This window comes from Coregonus lavaretus (genome assembly GCF_964263955.1).
Source record: "Coregonus lavaretus genome assembly, chromosome: 25".
Classification (NCBI taxonomy): Eukaryota; Metazoa; Chordata; class Actinopteri; order Salmoniformes; family Salmonidae; genus Coregonus; species Coregonus lavaretus.
Genome location: NC_140012.1, coordinates 32,974,504 through 32,990,838, shown reverse-complemented (window position 1 = coordinate 32,990,838; position 16,335 = coordinate 32,974,504). Strand labels below are relative to the sequence as shown.

Below are 16,335 nucleotides of genomic sequence, written 5' to 3'. Positions count from 1 at the left end.
CCATGAACTTTACATGAACCTTTGAAGAAAGCCCGGAGTAGTGCCCGAATGTATGTGGAAGTGGATAATCGAGTCACGTGGAGCTGATTTTGGCCAGAGGAGACATCTCTGAGACCATTCCTCCTGATGATGGATTCTACCGCATTGGTTTGAATAATATGGGACAAATTGTTGTCTACGAGGAACCCATCAGGATCCTTTCGTACCAAAGAATTGCCGATATTGGAATCTATGTGGAACCTCCCCATGGTCAGATTTCTATTTTTTGGGGGGGGGGGAATGGATCAGCTTAATATTGCAGATAGATTGTATCTTCTATCAATGTAATTGTCTGCATCACTTCCAATCCCCCATGTTTTTTATAAAATATATATATACTCCCCTTTATTACTTTTCAACCCCACCATCCTTTCCCCACTTGGAGTAAATTAGTGAACAACAATGCCCAGGCCTCTACTTCCGGTCTATACTTACTATCTACACCTCATGGACAGAGTTAATTTTACAATAATTATATTATATATATATATATATATATATATATATATATATATATATTTTTTTTTTTTTGTTTTGCTCCTGAACTTCTTCAACCTCTCCGATCATTTTCCTGATGTCTATCCGGTTTGCTTCTATATGCCATATCTTTCTAACTGTGCTCTTTCCCAAAAGCTCCCAACATACAACCTATATACTTATTATGGACACAGTATGCTTCCATTATTAGCTATCTTTGTTATTATTTGTTGTTATTTGTTATTAGTCCCATCCTTCAACTCTATTCAATACCTCCCATCTATCTCTTAACACCATCCATATAGGATTTCTATTTGCCATATATATTTCAACCGTACTGTGATGTTTTACAAAAGTTCTGAACCTTTCTATTCTCATTGCTTCTACAGATTGTGAATTAAAAATAAACATTTTTGCTAAAAGTATTATTATATTATTGATTGATTGACTATGACTTTTCAGATCACCCAGTAATGCTATCGGCTAGGTTAGCTCCAGGTAAATATTGCAATCCTTTAGCCATTCCTGGACCTGTGTCCAAAAACAAGCTACAGATGGACAGAACCAAAACAAATGATCTAATGATTCTGTCTCTTCACAGCAAAATCTGCAGAGCTGGGAAGATTGTATACCCCATATAAATAACATTCTATTGGTAGCAAGAATTTTATACAATAATTTATATTGAAAGATTCTAATTTTTGAATCCGGTGTATAATCCAGTTCATAAACGCTATGCCATGGGATCGGTACGTCAAAGATCTCTTCCCAACTATTTTGCAATCTATATGGGACGGCTGTCAATCCTTTGGTCCTTAAGTGAAACTGATATACTTTTTTATTTATCACAGTTTTCCTTAACCAATTATGTTCTTTAATGCAAGGCCGACAGACAAGTTCCTTACTTTCTCCCCCTTCCACTTTCCTCTTCCACTTTTGCGGTAAGGCTGCAATTATTTGGTTGTAATTTTGGGTAGAGCAGACATTTCCATATGTTTTGTTAGCTGCATGTGCGACATAACTCCACCAGTCCTACCGATGATATAATTTATGAAGATTATACCTTTTTTAAACATTTTGTCAAAAAATAAAGGTTTTTTGTCAATTAGTATATTTGAATTTAACCACAATAATTGTTGCATTATTTGTTCTGTCGTTTCTGGAGGATTACATTGAAATTGCAACCAACTTTCTATGGCTTGTTTTAGAAATAGTGATATTTGGGAGATTATTTCCTTTTCAAATAACTGAAAGTGAGAGGTTGTAATCTGAATAAAGGGAAAAAGGCCTTTCTTGAACATTGGGTGAGACAATCTTACTAATTTGCTTGAGAACCAGTTCGGATTTAAGTATAACTTTTGTATGACTGAAGCTTTTAGTGATAGGTCTAATGCTTTAATATTTAATAATTTCTGTCCTCCGAATTCATATTCATTATATAAATATGCCCTTTTAATTTTGTCTGGCTTGCCGTTCCAAATAAAATTGAAAATTGTTTTCTCATATAATTTAAAAAACTGTTCGCTAGGCGTAGGCAAGACCATAAGCAAATAGGTAAACTGGGATAATACTAAAGAGTTAATCAGGGTGATTTTTCCACAAATTGACAGGTATTTTCCTTTCCATGGTAGTAAAATCTTATCTATTTTTGCTAACTTTCTATTAAAATGTATTGAATTGAGATCATTTATTTCCTTTGGGATATGTATTCCGAGTATATCCACATCACCATCAGACAATATTATTTATTTTCCATAGTGTTCTATTGTTTCCAATACTTGCCTTATATTATCTCCAATGTATCTTCCATGTAAAAAACCTGTCTGATTAGAATGAATAATATCCAACAATACCTTTTTAATTCTATGCGCTATACATTTTGCTAGGATTTTTGCATCACAACACTGAAGTGTAAGGGGCCTCCAATTTTGTAAATGGACTGGATCTTTATATTTTCCTCTTGTATCCTGTTTTAGTAATAATGAGATCAGACCTTCTTCTTGAGTGTCAGATAATCTACCATTTACATAGGAGTGGTTAAAACATGCTAATAATGGTCCTCTTAGTGTATCAAAAAAGGTTTGGTATACCTCGACTGGTATGCCATCCAACCCTGGAGTTTTCCCGGACTTAAAGTCTTTAATTGCATCCAGAAGTTCCTCCTCTGTAATTTCACCTTCACATGAGTCTTTCTGTGTGGCTGTTAATTTAACATTATCAATAGAAAAAAAATCTCTACAATTAGCTTCAGTTAGAGGAGATGGAGGCGACTGAAAAGAAAACATATGCTTAAAGTACTTTGTTTCTTCCTTCAAAATATCATTTGGTGAATTATGGGTGACTCCGTCAATTGTAACCAGTTTCATTAAGTTCTTTTTGGTAGCATTCCTATGTTGAAGATTAAAAAATAATTTTGTGCATTTTTCCCCATATTCCATCCAGTTTGCTTTATTTTTATAATATATTACACTTGATCTTTCTTGAATAAGTTTCTCCATTTCTTTTTGTTTTTCCTCTAATTTATTCTGAGCCTCTATGTTACAGTTTTTATTGCCATCTATCTGTTCTGTTAGACTTTCTATTTCCTTTCTTAGTATAAACTCTTTTGACCTAAATTGCTTTTGTTTTCGAGATGAGTACTGAATTGCATGGCCTCTAAAGGCACATTTAAAGGTGTCCCATACAATAAGGGGATTCGCTGTACCTATGTTATGTTGGAAAAAGTCAGTTATAAATTCCTTTGTTCTAATTATAAATAAATTATCATCCAACAGGCTTTGATTAAATTTCCAATATCCTCGCCCACGTGGAATTTCAGTAAGAGTAATGTATATGCCTATTATATGATGGTCCGACCGCATTCTGTCCCCTATCAACACTTTTTTTTTTACTTTTGGTGCCAACGAGAATGAGATAAGAAAAGAAGTCAAGACGACTAGCTTGATTCAGTCTCCGCCATGTATATCTCACTAGATCAGTATATTTAAGCCTCCATATATCTACTAGTTCTAATGTATCCATGACATTCACAATTTCCTTAAGAGCAGATGTCTTTCTACGATGCGCACAGCCGACAACACCTTTACACGACCGTCTTCTCAAGAAAAGGGAAAATAGGGTTTCTTCGACATCACAATTTTTTGTTTTTCACGAAGGTATCTTTAGAAAGTGTTAAACGGGATGGGTCAATGAAAATGGTGGAGCTGATTGGTTGAAGGTTCTTGCATAGGAGTCATTTTGGTTATTTTTTACAAGAAAAGTATCACTACTTCATTAACTATACTACATATAAGAGTGGCTACAAGATCATCAGCAGACTCCATCACCATCATTTACCATCCTATGACCAGTTATCTCCACTCAAGCCATGAACTGACACTCTCCATCTTCGGAGGATGCAGCTTTCAAATACTTGGCCTCTATTGGTTGACCTGTCATGATACTGTATATTGCTTGTTTGATTTTTGCTCTGAGATTCTATGAAAAGCGCTATAGAAATGCAATTTATTATTGTTATTATTATTATTAATATTATATTAAATATTAATATTCAGACTTGACTATTGTGATACTATATCAGAGACGGTATAGAATCTCTGACTATACCTACCAGATGCAAATGTTTGGTTCCAGATGCGTTGACGTCACATTACTCTAGTTTTGTCCAGCCATTATCGATCTAATGGTTTACAGTGCCCTCTTCTGTTCAGATCTTACACTGCATCTTCACACAAAGGATACACAGCGAGTCATGCTGCAACCCTGGCTGTAACCAGTAGAAGTTGATTTAAAAGCTATTTCGTTACGTTTTAACAGTAACTATTCAACTGAAAACAGCATGGCTAGCCACACATTTATGTTAGCTCGCACAAAACGTGGTTTGGACATGTTTAACGTTGCTAGTCGCTTAAATGTATTTAGATGTATGTAGTTCTCTCCTTAAGATTCATATTAAGAGATTCAGTGTTTAATAGTCACATGTACAGGGTTGCAGGTGTGATTGCAGGGTACAGTGAAAATCTTGTAGGACTAAGTGAAATAAAATAATAGAAATTGTAAAAAACAACACAAATATAAATATAAATAGCACTGTATACATTTTACCTGTAGCAGTGATGAATAAATAAATGTCCATTGGGGTGGAAAAAGAGTAAAGAGAGTTTAGGGGGTGTGGGGGAATGACCACAGCGGGAGCAGCATGACCATTGAGGGGTTGTGGGGACCAAGCTGTTGTTGTCTATGTTCTGTATTAGCCTATGTAATGTTTTATGTTTTGTGTGTGGACCCCAGGAAGAGTAGCTGCTGCTTTAGCACTTGCCGCGTTCAAAACAACTCGGAAATCTCATCAGACGTCAGTGCGTTCAAGACAATTGGGAATTCGGGGAAAAAACGAGCTCCGACTGGGAAAAATCTTTTGAACGGTCATCCGTTTTGAACGGAAGTCATGATTTGACCTCGTTTTATTCAGAGTTCCCAGTTGTCATTAAAGCACCAACTGTGTCACCCCTTTGGCTGCTGAAATCTACAGTTGTGGTCAAAAGTTTTGAGATTTTTTATTTATTTTTACCTTGGCAAGTCAGTTAAGAACAAATTCTTATTTACAATGACGGCCTACACCGGCCAAAGCTGAGCCAATTGTGCGCTGCCCTATGGGACTCCCAATCACGGCTGGTTGTGATACAGCCTGGAATCGATCCAGGGGGTCTGTAGTGACGCCTCAAGCACTGAGATGCAGTGCCTTAGACCGCTGCGCCACTCGGGAGTCCAACACAAATACTAATTTTTACAAAGTCTGCTGCCTAAGTTCTGATGATGGAAATTTGCATATACTCCAGAATGCCATGAAGAGTGATCAGATGAATTGCAATTAATTACAAAGTCCCTCTTTGCCATGAAAATGAACTTAATCCCCAAAAAACATTTCCACTGCATTTCAGCCCTGCCACAAAAGGACCAGCTGACATCATGTCAGTGATTCTTTCGTTAACACATGTGAGAGTGTTGACGAGGACAAGGCTGGAGAAAGTCCAGCAAGCGCCAGGACCGTCTCCTAAAGTTGATTCAGCTGCGGGATCGGAGCACCACCAGTGCAGAGCTTGCTCAGGAATGGCAGCAGGCAGGTATGAGTGCATCTGCACGCACAGTGAGGCGAATACTTTTGGAGGATGGCCTGGTGTCAAGAAGGGCAGCAAAGAAGCCACTTCTCTCCAGGAAAAACAACAGGGACAGACTGATATTCTGCAAAAGGTACAGGGATTGGACTGCTGAGGACTGGGGTAAAGTCATTTTCTCTGATGAATCTCCTTTCCGATTGTTTGGGGCATCCGGAAAACACCTTGTCCGGAGAAGACAAGGTGAGCGCTACCAACAGTCCTGTGTCATGCCAACAGTAAAGCATCCTGAGACCATTCATGTGTGGGGTTGCGTCTCAGACAAGGGAGAGGGCTCACTCACAATTTTGCCTAAGAACACAGCCATGAATAAAGAATGGTACCAACACATCCTCCGAGAGCAACTTCTCCCAACCATCCAAGAACAGTTTGGTGACGACCAATGCCTTTTCCAGCATGATGGAGCACCTTGCCATAAGGCAAAAGTGATAACTAAGTGGCTTGGGGAACAAAACATCTACATTTTGGGTCCATGGCCAGGAAACTCCCCAGACCTTAATCCCATTGAGAACTTGTGGTCAATCCTCAAGACAAAGAAAACCCCACAAATTCTGACAAACTCCAAACATTGATTATGCAAGAATGGGCTGCCATCAGTCAGGATGTGGGCCAGAAATGAATTGACAGCATGCCAGGGCGGATTGCAGAGGTCTTGAAAAAGAAGGGTCAACACTGCAAATATTGACTCTTTGCATAAACTTAATGTAATTGTCAATAAAAGCCTTTGACACTTATGTAATGCTTGTAAGTATACTTCAGTATACCATAGTAACATCTGACAAAAATATCTCATAACACTGAAGCAGCGAACTTTGTGAAGACCAATACTTGTGTCATTCTCAAAACTTTTGACCACGACTGTACGCCCATGCACTGTGATGTATAACACCGCCCACCAGGCGAAATGGCTTGAAAATAGTGTCTCCCAAACCCACACATGCTGCGTTCAGATACTAGTCGGAACTAGCAAACTCTGAAATGTTCGACTTGCTAACTGGTTGTAGTTATAGACACGTGCCGCGTTCAACGAACCAGCAAGTCGGTAATGTCAACGTTTCCTAGTTCCGACTAGTGTATGAACGCGGCAACACTGGCATCGTTTGTCCCATTCCGCTTGCCGTTACTTAATACTCTGTCGCTCATTTTGCTCCACGTCGGCTGCACATGCGCACTACACTGGTCACCTGCAAGAAGAGACGAGTGACCAGGAATAATACACAATATTGGATGCAGGAATTACATTAAAATAAAATACATTTCGCTTGGAAGCAACATCGGGGTGAAAAGATGTTCAAGAAACTAAAGCAAAAGATAAACGAGGAGCAATCGCCGCAAAGGAATGCGCAGTCACCCCAACAGGCCCAGGTTGGTTTACCAGTTGTCAAGCTCAGCTGTTCGAACTAACATGTCATGGTAGCTAGTAGGGCAGAACTATTTCGGTTTTGATTTGCGTAGCTAACTAGATAACTAGCGCGCTAGCTAGTTTGATACCTTAATGTTTTCGGTCAAACACAACAACCGTATCCACATTCAAATGTCTAGTATCTTCCACTATTCTGCAAAACGACTAATTTGCTAGCATCTCAGAGTCTGGAGATTCCCTAAAAACACGCCCCTTCGATATAACTACAACCGGAAGTGACCTTTTTAGTTGCAGGTTAGGAGAACGCCTAATTCTCCTAACCTGCTGCGTTCAAAACAACTGGGTACTCCGGAACTCTTCAGTGTGTTCAAGATAACTGGGAACTCCGACTGGGAAAAATCGTTTTGAATGGTCATCCAACTTGGAATTCCAACTTGGAAACTCTGGCATCTTTCTAGATCTCCGACTTTCCTACCTGAAAATCACTGATGTCATGATTTTCCGAGTTCCCAGTTGTCTTGAAAGCGCCATATGTTCTCCTAACCACTGAGGTAAAGTAAGAACTCCTAACCTGCTACGAAACGTCGAAAGCCAGTGATATTGTTTTATTGTTTGGCGCGAGGTCCTGTGGAGGTGTTTGAGCAACACTGGGCTGGACAGGAGCAGAGATGGATGGAAAGGTAGCTAGGGGGGTTACGAGTTGAGGAGGATGGGAAGGAGTGGAGTGGGAAAAGGTGGAGGTAAAGTAGTGAGACTAAAGGTTAAGAAGAAGAGGAAGCCTGAGGAGCCTTTGCAGGTCTTGTCGGAGGAAAGTAGTGATGAGGGAGGTTCGGTTTTCAGTGTTGTACTAAGAGAATTGGAGTTCAAGGTGTTGGTGAAATTTAAGGATGAGGGTGGAGTCACGGCGGTGAGTCCGATCGCGTTAACAAGGGATTTGGAGAGTAAAGTAGGAGAGGTTGTGTCTGCTAAAGTTCTTGTGATGGATCAAACTGGGTGGCAGTGGGTGAAGGGAGTTATTACAGGAGTTCCAGAAATTGTTAACATGAAAGAAATAAAGGAGGAGGCTCTCTTATTGAGGCAAAGTGCCTTCAGATGACACGAGATGGGAAGAATAGCCTGTCAGTGCTACTAAACTTTGAGGAGCTGGTACTGCCAGAAATGTAGGATTGGGTATATAAGTTACTATGTGCGAGCTTATGTTCCGAAACATTGCGTTGCAATAACTGTCAAAGGTTTGGGCATGTGATGGCGGTGTGTAAAGGCAAAAGAAGATGTGTGAAGTGTGGGGAGAACATGCATATGGGGAATGTGAAGACTGGGTCCAGTTAAAGTGCTGTAACTACTATCAACCCATAGTGTGGCATATGGGGGTTGTGCAGTAATGAAAAGACAGGTGTAAACGTAGCAGGCGCGGAGTGAGCGTAAAATCTCGTATGCAGAAGCAGTGAAGGTAGTTCACACAGAAACAAGCGGGGCACCTAGAAGAGCAGGTATTCCATGGCAGATTGAGATGCAGGTTGGGAGTGATGTAGGGAGCAGAGTGGAGGAGAACACAAGACTGGTAGGAGACATGAGGAAGGTTGTTACATTTGTAACAGCAGCAATCAATTGCACGGAAAAATTACAATCTAAGACTAAGAAGATTCCGATCATAGTGGAGCAGGCAGTGAAGTATCTTTGGATCACAGGACTGACATGGGAAAATGTACAGGATGACCTCAATAAGATTGAGAATCAGTCCAGCCAGGAATCATGTATTGGTTAATTTTCATAATGGTGTTAATCCTTCAATGCAATGCCAGAAGTTTGATGGCTAATGGGCAAGAGTTCAAACAGTTTCTTGAAGAGTTACCAGCCAAACCTGATGTGACATGGCTTAAACCTACTCTAGATTTTGTAATACAAGGTTATGTTGCAGTCTGTAGGGGTGGCAGGGGCAGGATGTGCTACCTTTATAAAGCGGGGGATTCCATATAGGTGTGTGGGAGAGGGAGTGGAACAGGAATATGTAGTGGTAGAGGTGTGGTTGGGAGGGGGGAATATGGTCATAGTGAACTTTTACAACCCGTGTAAGAGACTAGAGTTGATGGCCCTTGGGAATGTAGAAGGTCGAGATGGGTAATGTGGTGTGGGGATTTTAATGCTCATAGTGCGCTCTGGGGAGGGTTACGTACTGATGTAAATGGACAAGTGTTGGAGGAACTACCTGATGAGAAAGGGCTTTGTGAGTCTTAATGAAGGCCGGGGAACCAGGATTGACCCAGTAATGGGAAATGAATCTGCTCTGGATCTTACTCTGAACTCAAGTTCAATGGCAGGCAGATGGTAGAGCATGGCGCTTGCAACGCCAGGGTTGTGGGTTCGTTTCCCACAGGGGGCCAGTATGAAAATGTATGCACTCACTAACTGTGTAAGTTGCTCTGGATAAGAGCGTCTGCTAAATGACTAAAATTAAAATGAAATGTAGTTGGGAGTTTGTGGAGGACTCTACAGGGGGTAGTGATCACTATCCTATCATGTGTACTGTAGGAATGAGGGTGGAAGATTCAGTAGGAAATGGATTGAGGAGATGGATATTTGCAAAAGCAGAGTGTGGTCAGTTTCAGGAGTTGGGTGAACAGGAGCTGTCTGAGGTTAATCTAAATTCAGGTAAAGAAACAGTCAATGATGGAGTAAGAGGAGCAATAGCAGGGGCCTGCAAGGCATGTGATTCCTATGGGTACAGGGAGGAGAAGGAGCAAGGCAGGTGATTCTTATGGGTACAGGGAGGAGAAGGAGCAAGGCAGGTGATTCCTATGGGTACAGGGAGGAGAAGGAGCAAGGCAGGTGATTCCTATGGGTACAGGGAGGAGAAGGAGCAAGGCAGGTGATTCCTATGGGTACTGAGGGGAGAAACATTTACATTTACATTTACGTCATTTAGCAGACGCTCTTATCCAGAGCGACTTACAAATTGGTGCATTCACCTTATAGCCTGTGGCATAACCACTTTACAATTGTTTTTTATTTTATTTATTTTATTTTTTGTGGGGGGGGGGGGGGGGGGGGGTTGAAGGATTACTTTATCCTATCCCAGGTATTCCTTAAAGAGGTGGGGTTTCAAATGTCTCCGGAAGGTGGTGAGTGACTCCGCTGTCCTGGCGTCGTGAGGGAGCTTGTTCCACCATTGGGGTGCCAGAGCAGCGAACAGTTTTGACTGGGCTGAGCGGGAACTATGCTTCCGCAGAGGAAGGGGAGCCAGCAGGCCAGAGGTGGATGAACGCAATGCCCTCGTTTGGGTGTAGGGACTGATCAGAGCCTGAAGGTACGGAGGTGCCGTTCCCCTCACAGCTCCATAGGCAAGCACCATGGTCTTGTAACAGATGCGAGCTTCAACTGGAAGCCAGTGGAGTGTGCGGAGGAGCGGGGTGACGTGAGAGAACTTGGGAAGGTTGAACACCAGACGGGCTGCGGCATTCTGGATGAGTTGTAGGGGTTTAATGGCACAGGCAGGGAGCCCAGCCAACAGCGAGTTGCAGTAATCCAGACGGGAGATGACAAGTGCCTGGATTAGGACCTGTGCCGCTTCCTGTGTAAGGCAGGGTTGTACTCTCCGAATGTTGTAGAGCATGAACCTACAGGATCGGGTCACCGCCTTGATGTTAGCGGAGAACGACAGGGTGTTGTCCAGGGTCACGCCAAGGCTCTTCGCACTCTGGGAGGAGGACACAACGGAGTTGTCAACCGTGATGGCGAGATCATGGAACGGGCAGTCCTTCCCCGGGAGGAAGAGCAGCTCCGTCTTGCCAAGGTTCAGCTTGAGGTGGTGATCCGTCATCCATACTGATATGTCTGCCAGACATGCAGAGATGCGATTCGCCACCTGGTTATCAGAAGGGGGAAAGGAGAAGATTAGTTGTGTATCGTCAGCGTAGCAATGATAGGAGAGGCCATGTGAGGATATGACAGAGCCAAGTGACTTGGTGTATAGCGAGAATAGGAGAGGGCCTAGAACTGAGCCCTGGGGGACACCAGTGGTGAGAGCACGTGGTGCGGAGACAGCTTCTCGCCACGCCACTTGGTAGGAGCGACCGGTCAGGTAGGACGCAATACAAGAGTGAGCCGCGCAGGAGATGCCCAGCTCGGAGAGGGTGGAGAGGAGGATCTGATGGTTCACAGTATCAAAGGCAGCAGACAGGTCTAGAAGGACAAGAGCAGAGGAGAGAGAGTTAGCTTTAGCAGTGCGGAGAGCCTCCGTGACACAGAGAAGAGCAGTCTCAGTTGAATGACCAGTCTTGAAACCTGACTGGTTTGGATCAAGAAGGTCATTCTGAGAGAGATAGCAAGAGAGTTGGCTAAAGACGGCACGCTCAATCGTTTTGGAAAGAAAAGAAAGAAGGGATACTGGTCTGTAGTTGTTGACATCAGAGGGATCGAGTGTTGGTTTTTTGAGAAGGGGTGCAACTCTCGCTCTCTTGAAGACGGAAGGGACATAGCCAGCGGTCAAGGATGAGTTGATCAGCGAGGTGAGGTAGGGGAGAAGGTCACCGGAGATGGTCTGGAGAGGAGAGGAGGGGATAGGGTCAAGCGGGCAGGTTGTTGGGCGGCCTGCAGTCACAAGTCGCAAGATTTTATCTGGAGAGAGAGGGGAGAAAGAAGTCAAAGCATAGGGTAGGGCAGTGTGAGCAGGACCAGCAGTGTCATTTGTCTTAACAAACGAGGATCGGATGGTGGACTGAAGAGTGTAGAAAAGCAGTGAAGAGTAGGAACAGGACTTTCAGAAAGTTGAAAAGGTCCCATAATTACCAACACCTGATTCAGTATAAACAAGCACAAGCAGTAGTAAGGAGGATCATTAGGACAGCTAAGAGGCAGGACCACTCCTGTGGGAGAGATATTGGGGATGATTAAGAGGATGAATAGGGTCAGATGAGATTGGGATCTCCCTGTGCTGCAAAGTAAGGAGATTGTTGCAGTGAGAGATATGGAGACGGCAGAGATGTTAGCCCAGGCATTTGTGAAGGTGCACAGCTCAAATAATCTGACAGAAGAGGGGCAGCGTGGGAGAGTTGGTCAGAGGAGAACATCCGGGGGTCCTGGATTAGAGAGAGATGGTAGGGGATTCATTGAATGCCCCTGAGATGAAGAGAGCATTAGCTAAAGCTGGGGTAACATCTCCTGGGAAGGATGAGATGTTACATCATGATGGCTCATCTCAGTGACACTGCAAAGGGGAAAGTATTGGGCCTTTACAATAAGGTGTGGCAGGAAGGGAAACTTCCTGGAAGTTGGAAGCAGGCTGTAGTGGTGCCGATACAGAAACCAGGGAAAGACCCTACTAGTCCTTCAAGCTATAGGCCGATAGCGTTGACATCTCATGTATGTAAATTTATGGAAAGGATGATAACGGAAAGGCTGACTTACTTTCTGGAGTGTAGAGGACTAATGTCACCAGATCAAAGTGGGTTCAGGAAAGGCAGGGGAACGATGGATCCTGTACTGTGCCTTGAGTCAGTCATACGAAAGGCACAGGCAAATAAGGAGGTGGTGGTAGCTGTTTTCTTCGATGTAGAGAAGGCCTATGATGTGGAAGGAAGGCCTACTTATCAAGCTGGATGTCATGGGGGTTGGAGGAAGGGTTTTTAATTGGATAAAGGACTTTCTTTTTGGGTGATCAATACAAGTGAGGGTGGGGAGCTCTGTCAGAAAGCTATGCGGTAGATAATGGTACCCCCCAGGGAAGTGTAATTAGTCCTTTGTTGTTATCCATTATGATTGACAATGTATTCTCCCAGGTGAGACCTGATATTGGGAGGTCATTGTTTGCGGATGACACGGCACTGTGGAAGAGAGGGAGAAATATTACCCATACAGCCAGGAGAGTTCAAGAAGCGATCAGTGAAGTTGAGCAGTGGTCCCTCAGGTGGGGCTTCAAGTTTTCTATGAGGAAGGTTGGGGAGGATATGTACTTGAAGTTGTATGGAAGGAATCTGGAGAGGGTGGGAGTGTTTAGGTTTCTGAGGGTCTGGTTTGACACTCAAATGACATGGGCAGAGCATATTGGGGCGGCAGGTAGCTTAGTGGGTAAGAGCGTTGTGCCAGTAACCGAAAGGTCGCTGGTTCTAATCCCCGAGCCGACTAGGTGAAAAATCAGTCGATGTGCCCTTAAGCAAGGCACTTAACCCTAATTTCTCCTGTAAGTCGCTCTGGATAAGAGCGTCTGCTAAATGACTAAAATGTAAATGTAATATTAACAGAGTAGTTGTCAAAGGAAAGAAAATATTGAATGTGATGCGTTGCCTGTCAGGAATGGACTGGGGGGCTGATAGAATGGCGTTAAATGCTATATATAGCGCTGTTAAGGTAATCAATGGATTATGGAAGTGTAGCATATGGATCAGCGGCTCAGACATCTTTAAAAAAACTAGATGTAATCCAGGCCCAAGCCCTAAGAATATGTTGTGGAGCACTCAGGACCTCCGCGGTGGCAGCAACACAGGTAGAGTTGGGAGAATTGCCGTTAAAGTTAAGAAGACAACAGCTAACCATGATATATTGGGTAAATCTTCAAGGACATAAGGTTACACATCCTACAAAAAAGGTGCTCCTAGAGTGCTGGGAACATGAACAAAATCTGAATACAAGTTTTGGGTGGATAGGCAATGGCATGGCCAGAGAGATGGGGTTGTTGGGAGGGAGTTTAGCCCCTCGGTGGTTCTTCCTGCTATCCCACCTTGGTTGCTCCCTCAGCCAGTGATAGATCTTGGGTTGCTTGAGAGGGTAAGAGCTGTTGAGGAAGGAGTAGATTCAACACAATACTATGTTTTCTTGAATATATTCACATATGGATCTAAGGACCCTAAAACAGCTTTTAGTGTTCCTGAGTTTAAGGTGGCAGTGACAAAAAGAGCAACGGATCATTTATCTGGAGTTGATGTCCATACTCTTGGCTGCAGAGTGGGTGGAGGAGATGAGGCCAGACAGGGTAGTCACCTGCTCTGACTCTTGTGCAGCACCAATGACCTTAAATTAATTTGTGTCTCGGAGCAGACAGGATGTATTGAATGAGGTTTTGCAGTGCTTGTATAGGGTGAGACAGATGGGGGTATTTGTGATGTTCCTCGTGGTACCAGCTCATGTGGGAGTAGAGGGGATTGAGGTGGATGTTATCGCCAATTAGGCTCTTAAACATCCTAATGTTGAGATGGAATTGTCAATCAGTAAAGCATAAGCCAAGGGGTTGATAAAAACAGTGGTTAAAAACAAATGGCAAGAGTTGTGGGAAAGGGAAGACACCTGTATAAGATTCAGGAAAAGGTGGGGGCAGGGAGGTCCTCAGGCCGAGAGAAGGGAGGAAAGTGTAATCACAAGGCTGATACTGGGACACACAAGGCTCCATAGTACATTGAAATTGGTGAGGAAACATTGATGGTATGATCATTGTCAGGAGTAGATGGAAACAGTGGAACACATTCTATTTCAGTGCCAGAAATATGGGAGGGAAAGGGAGCGATTGTTATTAGATTTGAGGAGTAATGGGGTTGAAGAACCAAGATTTTAAGTGAACTGCTGGGGTAATCTTCAAGGGATGTAGTATTTAATTCTGTATTTTGTTTCCTTAGGGAGATGAAAATATTGGGTAGGATTTAGACCTTCTCTGTCTCTAGTCCACACTCCAGTTCAGTTGGTGGCAGTAATGCACCATAAAGTTGGTTGCCAACTGCTATAAAATATCCACAAAAGTCACTTCCGGTCGTAGATGTATTGTGTTTTTAGGGAGTCACGTCTGAGCAGCTCCGAACCAAAGTCTAGCTAGCTAGCTTGGCTAATCTATATGTGACATGTTAAAAACACAATAACAGAACAATAGTTATTGTTTTGTGTACATTTAATCAAATCAATTGTAGCTGTCTGTGGAACTATTTAAATGTTCTCCAGCCAGATCATCTTTAAATAATTGATTGAGTGGACTTGTTAATACTGTAGCTACAGTTCCTTGTAGCTGTCTAGCCAGTCAGCTGGTGGCTTCATTTGGACAGCTCCATGCATGTCACTCCTACTGGATAATCATTGAATTTTAACCCATGATATCTGTGGATCTCAAGGTAATGTGTTTCCATAGTCTGTGTCTATAAAACCTGTCTGTCAAGCTGGCAATGTTTACAGAAAATAGTAGCCTATTGTTTAGTAAGGGTAGCTTGGTCTGTTAGTGAGTCAACACTAGAATCTTACCTAAAGATAGCCAAGTAAACAACAATATTATCTAGCTTTAACAGATGCCTTTTTCTTATGTGTAGTGTGAAATCCTTACTCTGTGGGCTTGAACATGTTGGACAAACGTGTTGTTTATATCATGATAAATATCAATAATTTTCCCTAAGATTGGCCCTGGAGAGAGACGTAGCAGCCACACCCTCCCCTCCCTGCACCAAGATGCCTCAGCCTCCCCTAGTGATAGAGAGGTAAGACATGAGTGTCATCCAATGATGTATGTAATATCATCTGACCTACACTACAGTCTTCTGTTGATATGCTTTGGCTCTACACTGCAACAGCAGCTTGCACAGCCAGGAGAAATAGGCCTACAGAATGCACTGCCACCTTAGGATCACTTTCTTGTAAGGATTGCTTGCAATAATGTTATATTAGTCCTAGATCTTACTCTTAGGGCTAGTTTCCCGGAAACATATTAAGCCTAGTCCTACCTGAACTACGAAAGACTTTCAATGGAGATTGTAGAAACTATGATTTATCTGTGTTCAGGAAACTGGCCCTTACTGTTCATCATTAGACATAGGCCTAGTAGATCAGTGATATGATGTGTAGGTCCTAAAGCCCTGGTTTACTTCTGTTCCTCTATCACCTCATGGATCGATGACTAAGGCCAGGGCTCTTCAACTCTGGTCCTGGAGGGCCGAAAAACGTTTGGTTTTCAGGGACTGATTCAGACCTCGGACACCAGGGTCTTCATTTATCAAAATTGCGTGTATACTATTCTAAAATACTACTTACGAATGGAATTTAGAATGTTCGTACGAATAGAAAAGGTGTGATTTATCAAACAGTTCTACGAGCCTCATACACACACCGGTAGGAGATAACTGTCGTGGAAATTCTAACCAAAAGGAAGATTGACTGTAGATTCTTCAAACAACTTTATTATAAGATTTGCAAAAATTGAGCAGTTAGCAATCACTCAATGGTGCAGAGTTAAGGACCCAACGAACAGAGTTGGGTCTCAGCTTTTATAGAAAAGTACAACTTTCTTTGTTTACGTGGCAGTTAGCAGATGTGTGGAAACAGTGG

General features: G+C 42.7%; 1 protein-coding gene across 3 annotated transcripts in view; it reads left to right on the top strand.

Moving 5' to 3' along the window:
• The first annotated feature begins 6,855 nt into the window (after positions 1-6,855).
• LOC311100844 (golgin subfamily A member 4-like) overlaps positions 6,856-16,335 on the top strand; it is a 63,771-nt gene continuing 54,291 nt past the window's right edge. Inside the window, exons 1-2 of one of the 3 annotated variants that reach the window (XM_084141821.1) lie at positions 6,856-7,052; positions 15,411-15,491. In XM_084141821.1, coding sequence (XP_083997947.1) covers positions 6,975-7,052; positions 15,411-15,491 — 159 coding nt within the window. In that variant the 5' untranslated portion in view covers positions 6,856-6,974. The remainder of the gene's footprint in view (positions 7,053-15,410; positions 15,492-16,335) is intronic. The other 2 variants (XM_084141822.1, XM_084141820.1) reach the window with 2 other exon arrangements.